Source organism: Nuphar pumila, chromosome 14 (assembly GCF_984573655.1).
Source record: "Nuphar pumila chromosome 14, dmNupPumi1.hap1.1, whole genome shotgun sequence".
NCBI lineage: Eukaryota > Viridiplantae > Streptophyta > Magnoliopsida > Nymphaeales > Nymphaeaceae > Nuphar > Nuphar pumila.
Window position 1 is genome coordinate 91,193,355 of NC_143262.1, and position 22,863 is coordinate 91,216,217.

The window sequence follows — 22,863 nt, forward strand, 5'->3', positions numbered from 1 at the left end:
TCTTAAAGGAAAAGTTCTTCGTTTAAATAAGGCTTTGTATGGACCTAAGCTAGCCTCAAAAGCCTGATATGATAAGTTTAGTCAGGTTATGCTTGATTTTGATTTTCAATCTTGTCTTACTAACACAACTTTGTTTGTTAAGCATTTTGATGTAGGTATTATCATTCTTCTTCTCTATGTTGGCGACATGATCATCACTGAAAGTGATAAACAAGGAGTTAACAATATTAAAAAGTTTCTCAAAACACACTTTGAAATGAGTGATTTGGGTTTTTTAAAATTCTTTCTTGGCATAGAAGTTACGTACACTTCTAGAGGCTATTTGCTAACTCAATCTAAATTTGCTCTAGATATTGAGCATCTCAGATGAAAGACACGTTGACACTCCCGAAGTTGTAAATGTCAAAATGAAGATTTCATTTTCTTCAAAGCCTCTGCAATTTCTTTCTTTTAAATCTTCCGCATGAAGTCACGATTCATCTCATGAAAATGAATGGACAAGTCTCCAAGATCTTGAGCATGACTTTCATTAAATAGCTTATCAAAATAATCTTTCCATCTCTCCTTAATCTCCTCATCTTTGACTAAAACCCTTTGCGTTTCATCTTTGATACATCTAACCATACCCAGATCCCTCGATTTCCTATCTCTTATCTTTGCATGCCTATAAATATCCTTCTCGCCCTCTTTGGTATCCAACTTGTCATAAACCTCCTTATATACCTTATCCCTCGCATTTCGAACTACTTTTTTAGCTTCCTTCTTTGCTATCATATACTTCTTCAAATTCTCATTATCACGACTCTTACTTAGATTTCTATAACACTCTCTTTTAACCTTAATAGCTTATTTGACATCCTCATTCCATCACGATGTATCCTTACCTAGCGGTGCACCGCCTTTAGACTCACCCAATACCTCCTTAGCCACTTTTCTCATGCCACCCGCTATCTTATTCCACATTGATTCTGAATCCTCCTCAAGACACCAATCAGCTTCCTTAACTACCTGCTCTACAAACATTCCTTGTTTAGCTCCTTTCAGTGCCCACCACTTAATTCTAGGATCTATCCTATGTCTATCCCTTTTGTGGCATTGTCTAATTCTAAGATCTAAAATTAAGACTCTATGTTGTGTAACTACACTTTCTCCTGGTATAACCTTACAATCGATGCAACAACCCCTATCTCTCTTTCTAAGTAGGAAAAAATCTATCTGACTCGTATTAACCCCACTTTTAAATGTTACTAGGTGAGACTCTCTCTTCCTAAACCAAGTGTTTGCTAAGATCATATCATAGGACAAATCAAAATCTAAAATCCTTTCTCCACTTTCGTTTCTTTCTTCTATACCATAGCCTCCATGAATACTCTCAAATCCATCCCTACTAATGCCTACATGCCCATTAAGGTCACCGCCGATGAAAAGCCTTTCTTCATAAGATATCCCTTGTACTACTCCATCTAAATCTTCCCAAAATTGATGCTTAATGGAATCATCTAAACCTACTTGAGGTGCATAAACACTAATAATATTAATAATCTCCGAACCTAATACTAATTTAATAAGTAAAATCCTATCAGCCTTCCTACGGACCTCAACTACATTATCTATAAACTCACGACTCATAACAATCCCTACTCCATTTCTATTCATATTTATTCTTGTATACCAAATCTTATATCCCCAAGGTTCTATCACTTTTGCTTTCTCACCTACCCATTTGGTCTCTTGTAAACATAAAATATCAATCTTTCTCCTACACATAACATCTACTAACTCTACCAACTTACCAGTTAAAGATCCTATGTTTCAAGTGGCTAACCTAATTTTATGGTCTTGGACTAACTTCTTTACCCCCACTCGTCCAACAAAGTGAGGGAACCTTTGCCTATTTGACACCACACCCGGGCACCGGTGTGACGCGTCGCTTCCGGGTGACGACCTAGCAACCCTTGCCCATTTATCACTGCCTCCGGGCCTATAGAGTACAGCGCGTCGCTCAGTAGGGAACGCCCTCAACGAAATTCTCATATTGGTTCATATTCATAGGGTATGGCTAAGTTTTTTATGCTGGCTGTCACAGGCCTACCGCAACCCTCCTCCTTTATCCGGGCTTGGGACCGACAGTGGATAACTAAACAGTTATACGCAGGCCTTAATCCAGTGATAAACTGATAAAAATGTTTAGCATCGAGTTGTTTCTGACGAAGCTCGATGTCTTCGGCACAATGTCACTTTGGTTCTAAAAGGAAAAGTTATTCCCAAAGTTTGGACAACCCATTGTAATATTCACGAATAGTTTTGTCTCCTTGTGTCATCATTCAAACTTTTTCTTGGAGGTTGCACACGTGTGCAATATCTTTAAGGGAATACATATTCTTAAGGTATTCCCAATCAAATTTGGCAAGACTTGAGCATTTTTTAATGTCAACGCTATTGATAAGCCATGACATTATCTTCGCATGAGATATTCTCCATTCTTTCCATTTCTTCTCGTATGAGGCAAGAGCCTTGATTTTCTCTTCTTCCGATAGAGGGACCTCTTTATCTCCCTCTTTTTTAGTAAGAGATAGCTTAGGTTCCGAATCAGAACCATCCACAATCTCCCATAGGCCTTTTCCCCATATATGGTGCTTCATGATTGAAGCCCGTGTTAGATAGTTCGTATCGTTTAGTTTCATAGGTATGATGGTGACTTTATCATTGTCATCCATTGATTACAAAGAGAGAAGGAATAGGGATAGAAGAGAAATGAAAAAGAAAGAAGAAAATACAATACAACAAGATGTGAAATCTTCCCCAATGAAGTGATAAAACACTTCTCTTCAAGTGGCGAACACTTTTGCAAATGGGCATGGAAACCGAGACAGCTTTTTCTCAAGATATAGTACTTCCACGGCTTTGATACCATGACATGAAATAGGGATTTTCGAAACACGAGCTTAGATTCACAAGAGAAAGTGTCATGAATGACACTAAAGCATAACCCTTAAAAAGAGTATAACTGAAAACAAAATAAAAATAAAAAGGTATTCTTTATTGATATGAAAAACCAATTGCTTAAGAAGCATTGGAATAGAATACAAGAGGGGCTGCACCCCTTTATATACACAACTGAAAGATGACTGAATAGAGCTGTCCAACGACTCTAAATAAAGCTGTTGGACTGTGTCCAACAACTCTATTGCTAGTCAAGTCTGAACAGGACTTGACTAGCAACAGTCATTCTAGTTCAAACTGAACTAGATGACATAAAGACAAAAAATAAAAATAAAGGAAAAAAGTTACAAAAAAGAAAGAAATGAAAAATATATTTATATATATAATATATATATATATATATATATATATATATATATATATATATATATGAACAGTTTTACATTTTAACATATCGATGGCCAGAAATAAGGTGTTCTCCCAATCTCCACCCTCACAATCCTCTAAGGCTTGAATACAGCTCTGATACCATATCCAATCTCAAGAGAAGAAGATACAAAGAGATGGAGTCTCAAAACAAGAAGAAAAACTTTATTCAAAACTTAAAATGAGAGTCCCTTATATTTATAAGTATCGACTCTTTCAATGCTACAAAGTAAAAACGAAACAAAGATACATAAGACAAAAATACCCTTTCATAATAAGGTAATGTACAAAAGAATAAGTAAAGGGGGTAGTACAAGACAATGGTAAAACACCTATATTACATAAGTCTCAACACCATGGATAAAGGTGATGTTTACATGATTCCGATTTCCCCCCTTTACAGGTCACAAGTGAATAATGATGATGGACAGATGTGCTGCACAAAAATATCTGCAAAGGGAAATACTAAAGAAAATGGTTGGGAGTTGTAGTTAGGTAAGAGAAGATGAAATAATTTGTTGATAGGAGTGGAAGAAAGAGGACCACATCCCATTTTGGAACTCAACACAATATGGAAGTAATTGATAGGATTAGAACACAATAGTAGAAAAATTGAAGTGAGAGACATAAGCAAGAAAAGGAAGTGAGAATGCAATACTGAAGATTGACAGTCTTTTGATGTCAGTAATGATATAAGTAAAGCAGCACATTAGATAATCACAATACAGTGCCATTTGTTGAATTGCATGCCCTTTTTGGTTTACGACATAGATGTAAGGAAATAGGCGGAAGTGTAACCCAAGAATGCACAAGCATTCACAAAGTCCAATAATGGACAAACACTATGGCATTCAGACAAGAAGTCCACAAAGGAACAATATAAAGGCCTAAAAAGGCTATACACGCATAAAAATAATGAAATATTTATTGGATGAAGCCTTTTGAAATGCATGACTAATACAAGGGGGAATCACCCCTATTTATACAACAAAAGGGAAACAAGGAGAGCCATTTGGGGCTCTTCCAGAGTTACCGGAAGCGCCTAGGTAAAAGGGGAACCGCGCTTCCGAAGCGTGAGGGGAAGCGTCCCCCTTTTTTGGGAAGCGCGCTTCCCATTTATGGGAAGCACGCTTCCCCCTCACTTCTCCATTTTTTTCGCTTCCCCCTCGCTTTTGGTTCGCTTCCGGTTCGCTTCCTGGGTCGCTTCCGAGACTGTTCAGAATTTTCTTCTAAGTGGTCCCATGCTTCCCCGCTTCCTAAATTTTTGAAAGTGCCTCGCTTCCCGCTCCCGCTTCCTCGACTGGTAACTCTGGGCTCCCCATAGAGACATTGGGAGCCCCCAACAGTCACATTTGTGACCGTTGGGGGTCCCAACGACTCTATGTGGGACCCCCAATGCATGTGCAAAAAGGGGATTTAAAAAGGAAAAAAATACAAAAATAAAAAAAGATAAACTAACCTAATTAATAAATAGTTGTTTCTATAAAACAACTATATAAAAAGACAAAAATACCCCTATCGGGTATTACAAAAGAATTACATATTTTTATATATATAGATATGTATATATATATGTACATATATTTTTAACAATAGATTCATGTGATTTTCTTGAGAGATGTTTTTGTCATATATTTGCCATGTATGGACACCATGAACTACCTTTTTGAGGGTTTGCCAATACATTGTTGACTGTTATTTTATGTTCTTGTATAAAATGTTTGTAATATTGCTTGATCCAGTCCATGTTGGAAAGCAATGGACCATGAATTGCATCCTATGAGTATCATTTATTTTTATTGGCCTGTTGAAAGTGGCATTGGCCATAGTTGAGAGATGTTTCTTATGGTTTATATAAATCTTAGTTAAATAATTGAGTCAAATGAACTTTCATTGAAACTTACATGCATAGCCACTTGAGTGGCATCACCATTTAGGATGCATGAGTTCTATGTTATTACAACAAGGATATGTTTTTATTGCTGCATGCTATTTTTACCAATGCAGGGAACTAGGAAATATGGGACAAGTTATTTATTGTCTTTCAAAAGCTATAACAGCGGACCCAGAAGACATGGGCCTTTGGTTTCATCGAGCTTCACTATATATTGAACGAGGTGATTATCAAAAGGCAGCAGAGTCATTTGACCAAATATTAAGATTACGCCCTACAAATGTTGAAGCATGTAAGATGTGTGCCAAGGTAGTCATCATTCTTTCCAAGGGTTATCTTTTTGTTGTTGAATGGTGGCAGGTTGTGGAGTTATTTTATGATTATTGATTCAATGCTCTTTTAAAATGCTAAGTTTCTTTCTTTACTTGCACCACTCTTTTTTGTCATTTTATGTTTTTTCCCTGTTTATGTGGCTCATTCTTTTTTTCTCAATTATTTTGAAATCTTGTTGTTAGCATTCAAGGTAAAAAAAGTACAGCCAAATCTTTTAAGAAGTGGAAGTTTGCCATCACATATTGTAATTGTTGATGGGTCATTTCTGATAAATTAGTTTTCCTTTTTTCTTCTTCTCTTTGACACATCGAGGAAGCTTCTCTAACATGGTTTATGCATTTTATGTGGACCACTAAAATAATATATGGACAATGTTTTCTAAGAAAACAATAAGTTGGAAAATGAATAGTATAAGGGCTTAAGGTTTAGTCTGCTGTCACGGGAATGGTGGCTTATTTAGAAGAAACAGAATGCAAGGATTTTTTTAGGATACTACCTGTATGTGGGAGCAGATCCATATAAGATTACAGCGCTAATAGACTTTGGTACCTTGCTGTTGATTCAGAGAGATGCTGCAGAGAAGAGGAAGAAGAGAATAAGATTCTGGATAGATTTTTCTGTATTCACGCTTCCCTTTTATTTTATATTAACTTTCCCATTTGTAACATTACAACATTACCCCATGATTATAGAAAAAAAACATAACTGATGGGGCTAATAAAGTAAACATGCACAACTAATTAAATACACATGGGTATACAGACATAGGCACGTTGGATCTGGATTTGGGTCTAGATCCATTCACGTTAGAATATCACGTTACAATAAGCACCACATACATATGGATAACTGACTTATGGGGATCCGGAGACTTTTCTTGGATCAGAATAAATAGAATAGGAAACTCCTCCTTTTCTGTTAATGTTTGATGATGAAGCAACTCCTTGTCACTTGTTTCGATTTATCTCGATTACTAGTTTAATGAAAATTTGACTCTTTTTCAAAACAAAAAAAGGGCTTAGCAGAATAATAGAGGAATAGGTATATTAAATCCAAATCTTATGCCTAGTCTTCCGTGGCGGCCAGGTGGTTTTATTAGGAAAAAAGAAGAAAATCCCATGCAGAAGAACAAGGTTTTAATGTTTTATTATAATGATGATGATTATATAGTATATGCCTACTGGCACACTTGTAACTATTTGACATGTAAGGGTGGCAGTTTGACACAATAAAAGTTTGTTGTGATGATTACTGGATTAATATGACACTAAGATGGTTTTGGACCATCTCTCTCTCTCATCCTTCATATATTGAAAAATACATCAGTAATTGATCTTGTTTTTAGTGTTGCAATGAACATAGTTGATATAATTTCTGAAACTGCAGAGTGGTTATTACAGAAGTGTTCTCTCTTTCAGGACAACTTGAAGAAGCAACTCAAATATCTAATTGATGTAGAATTTTGCGATATACTATCATTATTTATTGTTCATTCTGATTATCATGTTTCAAATGATAGGAGATGTTTTTGAACTTATATGAAGTTATTCGAGGAGCAAAGCCAAAGTGTTTCACTTTAATATTACATACATATTCTCCACCATATCAACTCCTGTTTCTGTTTCTGGCTTTGCAGATGTACCATCAGTTTGGCCAAACAGAGAAAGCAATCAGCATAATGGAGAGATTCATTGAAGATCATTCCACTGCAGCTGATTTAAGTTTATTTAACCTTTTAGCTACTTTACACATGCAAAATAAAGCTTACAGGAAAGCACTTGAGCATATTGAGCATGCAAAGTCAATTTACTGCTTGCAGCAGTTACCATTATATTTAAGTGTTAAGGTGGGGATTTGCTATGCACATCTTGAAAGTTTGGGGAAATCTGAGGTTTGTTTCCTGCTATCAGCAACTCTGGTTGTGATACTTGTTTATTGTGTTTTTTACTGCTTGTGAAATCATTGGCCTGTGCTGTCATGCTTTGGTGAGCCACTGCATCCTTGTCATTAATACATCTTACGTACTGCTGCTACAAATGAGCTTGGCGGGCTTGATATGCTGTGCAGTCTGGGGTTACTGTGGGTTAGGTCCAGGCTAACGTACTAGCCTATTTGGCTGGGTTGGATTTCCCGTGGAGAGGTCTACTGTGTGATTGATGTGGTCCATCCATACAATAGGCATGATGCCTTTTAGATACCTGGATAGCCTTAAACTCATTTATGAGAGCTATACTCAATGTTGCAAGATTAGGCTTGCAAAATGCACAGGAAAATTGAGCTGATGAAGCCAATCAGGCTTGTGTATATAATACAAATGAAAATTTATTCCAGAGTGCATCAGGAATACTTGATTCACCAACGCAAGCAGGCTGGCTGGGCCTAGCAATCAAGATCTGATGTTGATCATGTTATTCAGGCATAAGAAAACAAAAAATATTGATTAATCTGTGGACATTATCCAGCTAGAATGGCTCTGATGCTGTTTCAGTTTGCCCCATGGTTGGATTGCATCCCATGCACTCATTCAGTTATAGTCTTGGCATTACCTGTTTTACAAATAAAAGTGTGGCATGTTCGTTTCAACAAGAAAAATGCTGCAAACCCAGTTTGTGCAACATCATGGGTGCAAAAATTGCTTTAATCTCCTGTATAACTGGGACATGCATGAATAGTTCGCATGTTGCTATTGCTTTCTTGTTTTCTTGTTCTTTTGTTCCTTTCCTGTTTGACAAGTCTTTGTTACAGATGTTTTTCAAGGATTTACGAACGGAACATGTTGATGATTGTGCTGACTTACTATGTGAAGTTGCTGATGCTATGATGAGCCTCGGGCACTATGAATATGCCCTGAAATACTTGTTGCCACTAGATGAAGCTGCTGGGCATGGCAGTGTATGCCATCCTTCCAAAACTACTGTTTCTTTTCTATTCTAAGGTTTTATGGAGTACACTTGCATGTATTTACGTGGATTGTTTCCTTTTTGGTATTATGCTTCAAAAGTTTGAATCGATTAGCCTTGTTCCATTTAACTCTTTTGGCTTGGCCTAGTTCACATTTTTTGGTTAAAGTTAGAAGATCTTGTGCACTTATTGGTTTCTCATATACACAAGCATGTATGCATTCATTATTCAGATTGCAACTGCTATTAGTTTATTGTTTGTTTGTGCATTTGTTGACTATTGAATTATTGAATCATAAAATGCAGCAAAATCTTTTTCTGTTATAGAGGATACTGTACTTCAGGTTAGCATACTACTGTTGAATTATAGTATCTTTGTAAATATATATGTTAATATATTAACATATATATACATTAAATGTGTATATATGTGTTAATATATATTAGGTATTTATGTAATTTTTATATTTTCTTTTGTTTTTTATGTTTCTTCTTTTTGTAATAGGTAGTGCTCCTTAGGGGCACTATTGTCATTATGTTCTAGCCATTGGAGCTAGCCCCAACTAGCCATCGGGCTAGTCCAACGGCTAGTTGGGTTCTCTCTCTCTCCCTTGTTCTCATGTATAAATATGTGGAAGTTAACCCACATATTTGATGCTTGGCTTAAGCATTTTTATCAATAAAATTATTTATTTTTTATGTGTGTTCTAGGCTTCTAGCCCTTGAGTGGCTTGTGTTTTTGTTATCCTTAGTGATCTTATATTTTCCCATAAGTGGCTTATTGTATTTGTGCACACATTTGTAATTGTGTAGCCCTTAGTGGCATCTACTTGTGCACACTTGTATTTCATTACTGTAAAGAAACGGCTTTGAATATATTAGGTTCAATAATGAACCAATACACATGCACATGAAGTGCGGATATACCCACTAAAGGGGAAAACACAAGCACATAATGTGCTAACACATAAACCCACAAAAAGGGCAAAAATGCCTATAATGCATAAGTTAATATTATTGAAGAGAAGAAGGGTGTAACACCCATTACAATGGAGCAAAAGCTCCTACGAGGAGTAAAAAATACAAGGGGGGAAAGCTCCTATTTATAAGCCTTTGAGGAGCCACATAGGGGGCTCCCAAAGGAGTCGTTGGGAGCCCCCAACGGTCACATTTGTGACCGTTGGGGGCTAATGTGACCGTTGGGGGCTCCCCAACGACTCTTTGGGGAGTCCTCCAATGTGGCGCAAACCACAAAAAAATAAGTTAAAAAAATAAAAAATAAAAAGAGAAAATACAATCATATTCCAAAATGGAATATGCGTAAAAATAGGTGAAATGACTAAACTACCCCTACGGCTAATAATAGAGAAATATATATTTTATATATATAATTAGGAAGATACATATACATATATACCATATATGTATATGTATCATCCTTTATATATATAAAATATATATATGATTACAATGATTGAATAATACATTTTAACACATTACAACTACGTACTTTTGTGCAGGAAATGCAACTTGTTGATTTGCTTTTGATTCCAACATGCAAATAATCATTACCCTTACCACGTGTAGCTTGGAATCCTTAACTAGTTGAATTTTGTTGCATATGCCTGAACTGATCTGCTTTTTATCTACAACACTCTGTTCCTATATATCTCTTTCTCTTTATGCTTGGGCAATCTCATGGTGAGCCTGAGGGAAGTACTCTGCTCAAGCTGTATATTAGATCCTTGTTCTGCTTGTTCTTCAACTTTCAGTAATGGCATATAGACAATGACTTAGTTAACAAATATGCAACTTGATGTTCACCTTATATAAATCTGGTCTTCAGTTCTTGATTTTTTACCTTTTCATGAACAAAATGTTATATCCAACTTTATATGCTTCGTCTTGTTGTGTTGGACTAGATTGATTGGAATTACAATAATTTATTGTCAAAATACAACTTCATTCAAGTGACAGGCTGTCTCATTGTACCGAGTGTCTTAGCCAGTAGAACCTCTGCAGCAGTGTTGTTAAAAATGCGCCTCAAGGCGCAAAAAGCGCGTCTCGCCTCGAGGCGAGGCCCTTTTCACCTTGAGGCGCACTTAAAAAGCACAACATCGTTAAAGCGTACGCCTCATGCGCCTTGAGGCGAGGCGCGCATTAAAAATCGGATTGCCTGGACCCGAGTTCGACCCGGATCCGGGCCCGTATTCTCGAAAGATCGAGAACCTGTGTCTTTAAAAAAGACACAGGCGCTTCGGGGCGAGGGAAAGCCCTCGCCCCTTCTCTCTCCACTCCATCCCCTCTCGTCCCCCGCCACTGCTATTGCCGGCCACCACTCGCCGCCGGCCACCACCCGTCGCCGATCATCGCCTCTTCCACCTTCTTCTTTCCTCTGCTGAGAAGGCATCGGCGACCCGCCGCGCCAACGACTCACAGCCACCGTCGTGCGACCACTCGCCACCGCCACTACTGTCGCCGGCCACCACTCGCAGCCGGTGACCTCTACGTTTTCCGGTGACAGGTAAAGTTCTCTGTTTTCTGAGACATCGTTATCTGAAGGCTATGTCACAGGGATTCGACTAGCAGGGTGCCGCACCCGCGTCGACGCGACTCGACGCGGGTGCGGTCAACCCGACCCTGGGTGCGTTGACCTCACCCTGGGACCCGCGCCGGGGGGAGCCCCCGGACCCCCTTCCTGCAAGGGCAAAAACAATGAATCAGGCTCCACAACTCATCACTTTCATCTTTAGGGACAACCATATAAGATAAAAAAATGGTAAAAAGTAAGTTGGGCATAAATGTCATGGACCTTAACAACTACCATACATATAGACTATACATGATATATATATATATATATATTATTTATTATTTTAATTTTTTTTACATCTTTGCCCCTGCCGCACCCCCGCACCCAGGTTTTTTGGAAGTGCCGAATCCCCGCATCCGCACCCGCACCCGCACCCATGTGACATAGTCTGAAGGTAACAATTTTCTGGGTTTTCTTCTACCCTTTTCGTTTTTTATTTTGTTTCTCTCTCTTTCTTTCTAGTTGCTTTTCGTGATTTATACATAGATGTGTTTGTTTCTGAACAATATGTTCCTTTGTTTTTATGTTATTTTGCATCTAAATATGAATGAAATGATACCATTTTTATCTTTAAATGTAATTGGTATGTTTTCTTTCCCCTGTTGACTGATTTCGTTCATTAGAATTAGTGGGTTCCTCTTTTTATTAAGTTTCATCATTTTTTTTGGTGTTGATTTGTGTGAACTCATCTGATTCAGATATTTTAAGTTTCATTAAAATATGTATTTTTTATCCCTGTCGAATTGCTGGAATCAAAAGATCTCAGTCCTCTGATTGGGAATTTTCCATATATTCCCCCTTTCTTATGTTTTCTTTCCCCTGTTGACTGATTTCGTTCATTAGAATTAGTGGGTTCCTCTTTTTATTAAGTTTCATCTTTTTTTTTTTTGGTGTTGATTTGTGTGAACTCATCTGATTCAGATATTTTAAGTTTCATTAAAATATGTATTTTTTATCCCTGTCGAATTGCTGGAATCAAAAGATCTCAGTCCTCTGATTACGAATTTTCCATATATTCCCCCTTTCTTATGTTAAGCATCTGAAATATTCGAACATAATGGTGACCTCTGTTTAGCATATTCAATATATGTTTTTTTTTGGCATTTTCACAATTTCTTGGGGTTGATCTCCGGAGAAGTTCTTGATATACCTTCTTGTTGAACTCTAGGGATGGTTATTTTGTTGGTTTAACATGCTCTTCTTTCTTCTAAAAAAAGGAAGACAAATTTCGTTGGTGTTTTATTTGTGTTTTTAAGGATATTTTTTGTCTTTTGTTGGTGCTTTTTTGTGATGGTATTCATTTCAATCGATGCAAAATTTGTTTGGAGTGCCTTGGAGTTGGTTGGTGTTTTCTTTTTGTTTTTGAGAAGAAATCTGGGATCCAAACCACCTCCACTCTATCTCTACTATGTGTGTGTGTGTGGCTATAAGTGTGCATTATTGAATGAACTTTGAGACCTAATTAAAAAACTGACCTAATTATATTTATTATTTTTTTCTCGTCAATTATGTTTTTTTCTAGGATTCGTATATAGCTTATACACCAAGATTGTCTATTTTGCATTTGTTTTCATGTAATGTGGCCAGCAGAATGCATGATGTTAATATATATTTTGTGTTATGTATTTTTGCAGGTAATTTGCAATTACTGTCATAAAGAGACTACATGAGGCATCTATAGGCTAAAACATCACTTAGCTGGCACAAAGCATGGTGTAAGCATGTGCGAAGCGGTTCCACCTGACGTGAAAAGATTTTTTTCAGAATCATCTAAAGGATCAGAGGCTAAAGAAAGAAGAGTTAGAACAAAACAAGTTGGATATCGGGAGAAGTGTTTATTTGGGATCATCAACCGACGATAATGTGAATAAAGAAGCTAGTGGATCAGGTAGTGATGCAAAAACAAGTGCAGCTGGTCCTATGGACCTTTTTATGAACAAAGAAGTACGACAAACCACAATAAACACTGTTTTCAAAAGGGATGAAAGAAAAAATATATGTCGTGCAATTAGTAGATTTTTTTATGCAAATGCCTTATCATTTAATCTTTGCAACAATCCATATTTTGGTGCAATGGTAGAAGCTATTGCAAATTATGGGCGAGGGTTCAAACCACCTTCTTATCATGAGATCAGAACGTGGATTTTGAAAGACGAGGTAGATTGTACTCATGAAATTTTGAAAGAGTTCAAAAAAGAGTGGCCAAAGGTTGGTTGCAGTATTATGGCAGATGGTTGGACAGATGAGAAATGAAAAACTTAATTAATTTTCTTGTGAACAGCTCATCTGGGACAATATTTTTGAAGTCCGTTGACATCAGCGACATGGAAAAAACTGGTGCAAATTTGTGTAAGTTGTTTGAAGAAGTTGGTGAAAGTAATGTGGTGCAATTCATTACAGATAATGCACCAAATTATGTAGCAGCTGGAAATATGTTAACAACAGGAAAAACATGTTTTTGGACACCATGTGCAGCCCACTGCTTGGATCTTATGTTAGAAGATATTGGAAAGATATTAATTTTTAAAGATACAGTGGAAAAGGCAAAAAAAATTGCAAGATACATTTATAGTCATGCATGAGTATTAAATTTAATGAGAAAATTCACAAAGAAGAAAGAACTTCTGCGTCCAGCCGTCACTCGTTTTGCCACAGCATATCTTACACTTCATAGTATTGGATGTTATAAGAAAGAGTTAAAGTCGATGTTCTTATCTTCAAATTTTAGAACATCTAATTACTATAAGAAATCTGATGCTAAGAACATTTCTTATATTGTTCTTAATGATCATAAGTTTTGGGCTGCCATATCATATGCAATTAAAGCTACACTACCTCTCGTGAAAGTGTTGCGACTCGTTGATGCAGACGAACCTGCTATGAAATTTTTGTATGAGGCAATGGATAGAGCGAAGGAGTAAATTGCTTCAAACCTTGACAATGTCCAAAGAAAATATAAACCTATTTGGGATATCATTGATAGACGATGGGACTTGCAACTTCATAAGCCTTTGCATGCAGCTGCTTATTATTTAAATCCATATTTTCATTATGATGACAACTTCAACCCTGATGGAGAAGTTATGGGTGACTTTTATGATTGTGTTGAAAAATTAGTTTCTGATGCAAATATTCGGTTGAAAATTACAACACAAATCGCTGCATTTAAAAAGGCAAAGGGCTTGTTTGGCAGAGAGGCAGCTGTTACAACAAGAAAATTAAAAAGTCCTGGTAAGTTTGCAATTATGTTGTTATTTGTCAATATTTTTTTATGTTTTTGTTAATTATGACATTCTTTATGTTTTTATCAATTTATTATTATTTTATTTGAATGCAACTGATTGGTGGAGTTCATTTGGGCACGAAAATCCTGAGTTGATGAATTTTGCAATTCGAATTTTAAGTTTGACATGCAGTGCATCGGGCTGTGAGAGGAATTGAAGTACTTTCTCATTGGTTTGTGACTTTGTATTTTATTTTTGAAATACATTTTTATATGTTTAATTATCTTATATTTGATTATCAATGATTTGAAATTATAGGTGCATACAAAACGAAGGAATAAACTTGAACAAGAGAAGATGAATGCATTGGTTTTTGTAATGTACAATATGAAATTAAGAAAGAGAAATATGAAGAGGAGGGCTACCAAAGACCCTATATGTCTAGATCATATAGACTCAGACGATGAGTGGATTGTGCAGAAGGAAGATCCAGTGTTGCCAAGTGATCCCAATTTGTTGGAGGATTCATGGTTGGATTCGAACTTCGACATAAATGCCATTGAGCACGTGCCTATTGGAAAAGTCACTTCACCTCATGTTTCACAAAGTGGTTCTAGGCAAGACATGTCTTCAAGTGATCGAGGTAAAGTTATATTCCTTTTACCTAGCTATGAATATAAATGTATTTTTTAAATTACATAACATAAATATTTAATACATGATTTTTTATTGAAGGAAAAAGAAAAGCAAAAGAAGTAATTGATGACGTGGATGAAGAAAGTGTAGATGATGAAGAGTCAGAGAATGAAGATGAAGAACCTATTTATATGGATTCTTCAGATGATGATATTGAAGACTTAAATATTGATGATGACGAGACACAACAAGAGCCTAGGCCCTAATTCATATCATAGAGCTATTGGCTATTTATATGTTTTTTGGGACTTTCAGTTGTAATTGTGAATGTTAACACTCTCATTTTGAAGAATTCTGGACAAATACATTAACATTTGATTGTTAATGTTAACATGCATTTTTTAATTATGACATGATGTTGTTAGTGCTAATATGCATTTTGTTGTTAATGTTAGTTTTTTATTGAATGAATGCTCATATTTATGCAATTAGATACTTATATAGATCAAGTTGTTGTATTAATGTTACTTTTACATGTTAATCTCATATTTTTTTCGTATTTATTTGAGATTTTTTATTTCGTGTTGGTTGGCGCTTCATCAATAAAGCATTTCTTATTTATTTATAATTTTAGATCATTTTTATAGTTTTTTTTAAGTTAAAATTTTTTTTTGAGGCTTACGCTTTGCACCTCGAGGCTTACGCCTCGCCTCAGATTTTGGTGGAGTGCCTCGCTACGCCTCAACGCTTTTCACAACACTGCTCTGCAGTCATGGACACCATAGATCTGTGTTCTGCTTCAGTACGCATTCTTGCAATGGTGCAATGCTTCTTACTACAAGAAACTAGATGAGAGCCTAAGGATATGCAGCATCCTGCTGTAGACCTTCGCGTGGTTGGTTCATCAGCCCAATCTTTATCTGTATAAGCCATGACCATAATGAATCCTTAGGAAAGTGAACTAGGTATTGTGTATATCAATCCATCTTTACAAGTCCCCTTTATGTACTTGAGAGTGTGTTTTACTGCATCTAAATGCGTGCTTCTAAGGGCATGCATAAATTGCGAGGCTTGGTTCACAGCAAAAACAATATCTGGACGTGTGAAGGATAGATGTCATGAAATAGCATGAAATCCAAGGTACAAAAGAAATGTCCATCAAAGATTTTTTTAAAAAAGATGAAGTTTACAAATGAAAGCAAAACACATTATCACAGTACCTTATCCTAAAGACAAAAATATCAAACACTCAATGATCTCACAACACGAAGTAAAAGAATAAATTGTTTATCGATAAAAATATACAAAATTTACAAGATACATCCTCACTACAATGCATCACTTGCACACATGTTTACATCCATCATTCTCTCACTCTAACAATGAGTCTCATTCCTCAAACTAGCCATTGGACAATCCTAACAGCTAGTCCAACGACTTAGTTTGACTAGCCACAAACAATAAATAAAAAATTTAAAATAAGAGTACACCTAAACTAAACACTAAATACACAACAGGCATACCTTGAATACAAGGAGAAATTAAAAAAAATAAGTGCAAAAAATACCTATAAGTATACTTTAGGTATATACGACAAACAAACATACAAGGCATTGTTACATATATCTTAACAAGATAGTGCAATGCTTCTACTATATTTCTGTGGCTCTCTGGAGAGGTTATAAAAGTTCCTTCATAACCAGGTTGTTGATTGAAATTTTTATCCTGCTGCTCATGATTATGCGCTGAATAATCTCTTCCTTGTACACACACTTCAATGGGTCCAGCCCAGTTTTGTGTGACTGATTGTAAACTATTATAACTATCTTGATATGAATCAACTGCACTGCCACAAAGGCTAGATTGAGCAGGATTAAAATGAATATCCACAGTCTTGAGTGGTATTGACAATACTCATTTCATGATATGAGGGACTGGCAAGAGAAAACTCTTGTGTTTTAAAATTTGCAGTTCGCTCTTGCAAACTTCTTGACTACTAAAGTTTGATTCATCAAATGGCACATTGTGAGAGGTCTTCAATTTTCTTGGATTGGGGATTATAACATCGGATTCTTTTATACTGATCATCATATCATTCAAGTCGTGTCTGGTTTGTGTTATCTATATCTGGGCCTGGTATTGAGGTTAACGGCCATACTATTTCAATATTGTCTAGATAGTCTCTAACACACTGAGAGATGCTACTGGTGCATCTTGAATTTATCTATTGATCTATTGTGAATTTAGGCTGTGGTAAACACTACATGTTTGTTTCTTTTTCTTTATAAGCATATTAGATTTAATTAATGTATTATTTGGTTGGATATCTTGCAGGGACCTCTTTACCTAAAAATTGCTCAATGTTACTTGAATCTGAAAGAAAATGAGAAAGCCATTCAATTCTTATATAAAGGTAATGTGTTGGGTGCCCTTCACTTTTTTTAATTTCTACTGATTAGATCTTGTTCATTTGGAAACTAAATCAATAGAATTGTGATTTACTGATTAGATCTTGTTCATTTGGAAGCTAAATCGATAGAATTGTGTTGGGAAGCTATATTGAAGTTTATGAGTTGTTATGTCAGTGTCAGGCATTGTGTTTGTCAACTTTATGCTACCTGTTATGTGTCAAAGGTCATTTTCATTTTTATAGAATAATATTTCATCTTACAAAGCTCTGAGCATCATGCAGCTGTCAATGTCATGGAGGACAATATAGATGCTCGCCTAACTTTAGCATCACTTCTTTGTGAGGAGAATAAAGAAGATGAAGCCATTTCTTTGCTTACTCCTCCAAAAACTCTGGGTAAGTTTGTCTAACAATGCTTCTACATTTTTCATACAGTATCTCTTTTACCTAGTGTTAATGCATCTATTTTCAGGATCAGCTAATGAAAAAAGCTCTACAGATTCTGTAGCTTGGTGGATGAACATGAATGTACGGAAAAAGCTTGCTAAAATTTATCTTGGAAAAGGAATGCTTTCTGAATTTGTTGATATGATCTTCTCACCCATTCAGGAAACATTGTTTATTGAGACCACAAATTTGAAGGTTTGTGCACTATCATCATCATTGTCATCAAGGTGTGCAGTTATCCATTATAGGGTGCAGACCATGCAGCGAATGCGTAACTTTATCATGTCTTTTGAATTATATTATTGTTTATTTCTTATTAAGTATTTATAATAAATATGTTTATCTAATTCATCACTGGGTGTAAAACGGCTAGTGATGACAGTTGAGAAAAGTAATAATGTGCTGTAGTTCAATAATGATAACTAATATACATTAAAGCCATGCTGATTATGACGTGGTAATTTCATTGAATAATTAATGTGTGATTTTCAATATAGTACTTACTCAAAATATAATATTTTCAACAATGATTTCATGCTAAAGGTGTTTCCATTTATGTTGGCAAACTTTTGACATGCTCAATTATTATGTGATGAAAAATATGGTTAGTATACTATATACCAAGTTAAAAGTGATCATAAATGTATTCATGAAAATTAAATTTTCTGATGCATGTGTGGGATGATAAATCAGCTTCAATTTCGTTATTCAACAATATCTTTTCTTGTTTCAATGTAAATTATTATTATGGAGAACTGTTGTAGCTTGGTAGGTAAAGTATTTACCTCTTGATCCAACTTCTATGTCCGATGTCCTTTCCACCCTTCTTCCATCTGATCCATGTGTTGTAGATTGATTTTGAAATTATGAAGAAGTGGGATGCAAATACCTTTTGTTAAAACTTTTAACGAAATCTTCCTTGCAGCTTTGTTGTGTTGCCATATAAGAATTACCTGAGAGGAAAATGTGTTTTGCTGCATGTCCTCTTCTTAGATTTCCTGATGCATCATCTCCTTGAACATGATAAGATATAACACACTCCTTGTTAGATAAGAATAATTTCCTCTGATACTCTTTCATGCTTATGTTTTTTTACTGTATCTTAACATGAATAGATGTTCATATCTATAAGTAATATTGCAAATATACCAGTATTCTGATCCTTATTATACATTGAGAAATGCCAATTTTCTTTCATGTTTTCATTAAAGTTCTTTTTCTTTATGCTTGTCATGTCATGGAACAGGTTAGACTGCGGAAGAAGCTTCCAAGAAGTGTTCTTTCAGAAAGAGTGAAGTTGTTAGATGATGAACAAAGTGATATTATATTTCGTGGATTCAGACCTATTGCATCCTCAACAGACATGTGAGAAAATTAGTCCCTGCTAATTCAAAATGTTTGCCTCATATAACCGCATCTTTGTGAGTTGGGTACTGCTACCAGCCTCCCATACCTGTGTCGTACCTCACTGGTATTTGTGCCCTTCGGGTATGAGTCATTTAAGTTTTGGACTTGACTCTACCCATTTTATGCATTTTATGATCCAGTCAATGTGTCGTCAACCCTTGATCAAAAGCATCCAATGTTAACTATGTACTTTTTATGATCAATTGCTAGCTAATTGTATGTCTTTAACATGGTTTAGACATTTAATTTGATTTGACAGTCTGCAACTTCATAAGTAGAGCATTTTGTAAAATCTATTATAGGTGTGCATTATTCTATGTTTGTGTGTGTGTATAGCCATACCCCTGTATCCTGTCAGAAATATCCACCTGCAAGGGTTAGAGATGAGGTAAAGAGAGAAGAGAGAGAAGAGAGGGGTCGGCGGCAATAGGGTTTCCCTCTTTTACTTATTATTTATAAGTGTTGTACATAATATGACATTACACAAGAAGTAAAACCAAATTACAAACATGCCACCGCCCACGCATCCCAAGATGGATCCTTGGAATGTGGTGCGGGTCGGATCCATGATCCAAAACTAACAGCCTCCCTCAAGTTGAGTATGGTCTTTGATCATGCTCTACTTGCCTTTGAGTGCCCAAAACTGATGAGTGAATAATCCCTTGGTAAAGATGTCAGCAACTTATATAAGCACCCAAACAATAGCTGAATCACTTTTGAATATGAACAATGAATGATCTAGAACACTTTTAGTGAACCCATGATGCTGGATCTCCGTGGAAAAACTCTCAAATCAAGATCGAGAAGCTTGTTTCAAGCCATAAAGAGAGCGTCGAAGTTTACATACCCAATTGGATGAATCATGCATACTATAATCAGGTGGCTGCTTCATGTAAACTTCTTTCTTTAGTTCACCATGCAAAAAGGCATTTTTAACATCAAGTTGACTGAGTGATCATCTATGTTGTAATGCCAATGCAATGATAATCCTGACGGTGCCCAATTTTACTATTGGGCTGAACGTTTCATCGTAGTCCTGCCCATACTGCTGTGTGAAACCTCGTGCGACCAGACGAGCTTTATAGCGCTCAACACTGCCATCCGGTTTGTGCTTGATCTTGTACACCCATTTGGACCCTACAACATTCTTGTTATCTGGCCTTGGTACAATTTCTCATGTATTGCATTCATGCAATGCTTCTATTTCCTCATTCATCGCCTCTACCTAGGCACGAAAATATACAACATCATGAAAGGAGGAAGGTTCTGTTTCTTTGGACACTCTGGTTAAAAATGTTTGAAAATCCAAAGAGAAATTGTTATAACTTACCCAACGATCTATAGGATGTCTAATCCGAGTGGAACGTCGTAGAGGAGTCTCATCATTGACTGGATGAGCTCTACGAGAATAAACAAGACCAGAAAAACGTGAGGATGTTGTTGTAGGAGGAATGTCTTCCATATGCGGTTCCACATCGAAAGTATAAGGCTCATTGTCTGTCAATAAAGATGAATCCTCATAAGGCAACGAGTCATATAAAAGTGAGTCACTGAGCTAAGGATCATAACTTTCCTGTGTATCTGTGGAAGACGAACCCAGAGTGTCAAAATTCTCATCATCAAAAACAACATTTCTAGATACCCGAATTTTGCCTGTATGAGGATCATAACACCTGTATCCCTTATATTCATCTGCATACCCAAGAAACTTGCACTGTACAGCTTTGTCTTGAAACTTATTTCTCAATGAATGATCAATGTGAACATAACATACACAAGCAAAAGGATGTAGTTCTCTATATGATGGATGACAATTATAAAGAACAAAGTATGGAGAATTATCTTCAAGGATGGTCATGGGCAACCTGTTGATAACGTAAACAGCTGTATGGAAAGCCTCGGTCCAAAGAGAGAAGGGAATACCCACAGTGTGCATCATGCTCAAGGTTGTCTCAACAATATGCCTGTGTTTTCTCTCAGCTACTCCATTTTGTTGAGGGGTATGAGGGCAAGAAATGTTACGTGTAATGCCATGCTCCTTCAAATATTCACTAAAATCATGGGATATGTATTCTTCCCCCATCACACTGGAAATATACAACATTGGTATTGAATTGGTTTTGGACTAGTGCATGAAACTGTTTGAACAACTTGAAAACTTCATGTTTGTTTTTCATGAAGTAAATCCAACTAAATTGAGTGTAAGAATCAAGAAAGAGTACATAGTATCGAGATCCAGAAAGAGAGGCAGTGGGCGCAGGACCCCAAACATCTGAGCATATAATCTGAAAAGGCTTTGTTGCTCTTTTATTGATACTATGAAAAGGAAGTACATGACTTTTGCATAAATGACAACTTGGACATTTTGACTCTAAACTGACTGCGGGTATTAGACCTTTAGCAGACAACTTGTCAAGAAAAACTTGACTACAATGACCCAAACGAAGATGCCATAAGTCTGGCTTATTAAGTTTCAAGACTCTAGATGAAGAACTATGATTTGTGGATCGACTCAAAAATGTTGGAAAGGAAGGAGCTGAAGAAGCCACGGCTATGGAAGACGACGTCTTCAAAGGCACATGAGATTCTTCAAAGACGTACATGTTCCCGCGCCGCTCACCTTTAGCGAGCGTCTTCTTGGTGTGAAGATCCTTAAGATAAACAGGAGTAGTAAATTCAACGAAAGAATTTGTTTCATCAACTAATTTAGACACAGATAAAATATTCTTTTGAATAGCAGGTGTGAGTAAGACATTTGACAAGGGTAATTGAGATTCAGGCAAAGAAAGGGAGACATTTCCAGTGTGAGAGATGGGGTGGTGAGATCCATCTCCTATGACTATAATGCCATTTCCAGTGTAAGGAGTCTAGTGAGGAAATTTACCTGCATCAGAAGTAACATGTGTTGCTGCTCCTGAATCAATATACCATACACCATCATCATTTTGACGCAAGTTCATCTGATTGAAAGTAGTCATAAGGATATTTTGTACGTCCTGTGGAAGAACCTGTCCTTGAGGAGTGCGTGCAAACGTCTGAGTTGCCCTCTGCCTTGGCCTCCCTGTTTTGTTCCGGTTCTGAGGATTGTACCAACAATTTGCTTTAACATGTCCCCGCTTGTTGCATAGAAAACAAGTAGGAACATGTCCCCCTCGTGGTACACTGCCTGAGCCAAGGCCTCCTCCAGCTGGTGTAGGTAGTAATCCTCCTTTGTTTATAGTTGTTCCATTTGGACGAGGAGGAGTAAATAAGGCTTCTGTTTGAATAGGCGTATGTGCCATCATCACAGGATGAGTATCATCTGACGTGTGTTCCTGATTTAAACTGACCTCATATTGCAAAAGCTTAGATTGAAGATCATCAAAACATGAAAGAACTGAGACAACCTAGAGTGTTGTGTAAAACATGCGATATTCAGGTCCAAGGCTACCTAATACCTGTTGTACCATATCCTTATCTGATACAGGACTTCCAATGGCAGCTAATTGATCTGTAATAACCCTGACATCCCCCATGAACTCTGTAATAGATTTGTTTCCTTTTCGCATGGATTGGAATTGCCACTTGAGTTGCAAAGCCCGAGATTCAGAAACCTGAGAAAAGGAATGAGCTAGTCCATTCCACAACTCGGCAGTAGATTGATCATCAAA

General features: G+C 36.5%; 1 protein-coding gene across 7 annotated transcripts in view; it reads left to right on the forward strand.

The window, feature by feature from the left end:
* Positions 1-22,863, forward strand: part of LOC149817408 (tetratricopeptide repeat (TPR)-containing protein) — a 72,231-nt gene that overhangs the window by 22,740 nt on the left and 26,628 nt on the right. For 4 of the 7 annotated variants that reach the window (XM_089987317.1, XM_089987312.1, XM_089987313.1 and 1 more), the window contains exons 5-11: positions 5,377-5,572; positions 7,233-7,487; positions 8,342-8,488; positions 17,284-17,362; positions 17,642-17,755; positions 17,832-18,001; positions 19,053-19,171. In XM_089987317.1, the coding sequence (XP_089843443.1) occupies positions 5,377-5,572; positions 7,233-7,487; positions 8,342-8,488; positions 17,284-17,362; positions 17,642-17,755; positions 17,832-18,001; positions 19,053-19,171 (1,080 nt within the window). The remainder of the gene's footprint in view (positions 1-5,376; positions 5,573-7,232; positions 7,488-8,341; positions 8,489-17,283; positions 17,363-17,641; positions 17,756-17,831; positions 18,002-19,052; positions 19,172-22,863) is intronic. The other 3 variants (XM_089987316.1, XM_089987315.1, XM_089987319.1) reach the window with 3 other exon arrangements.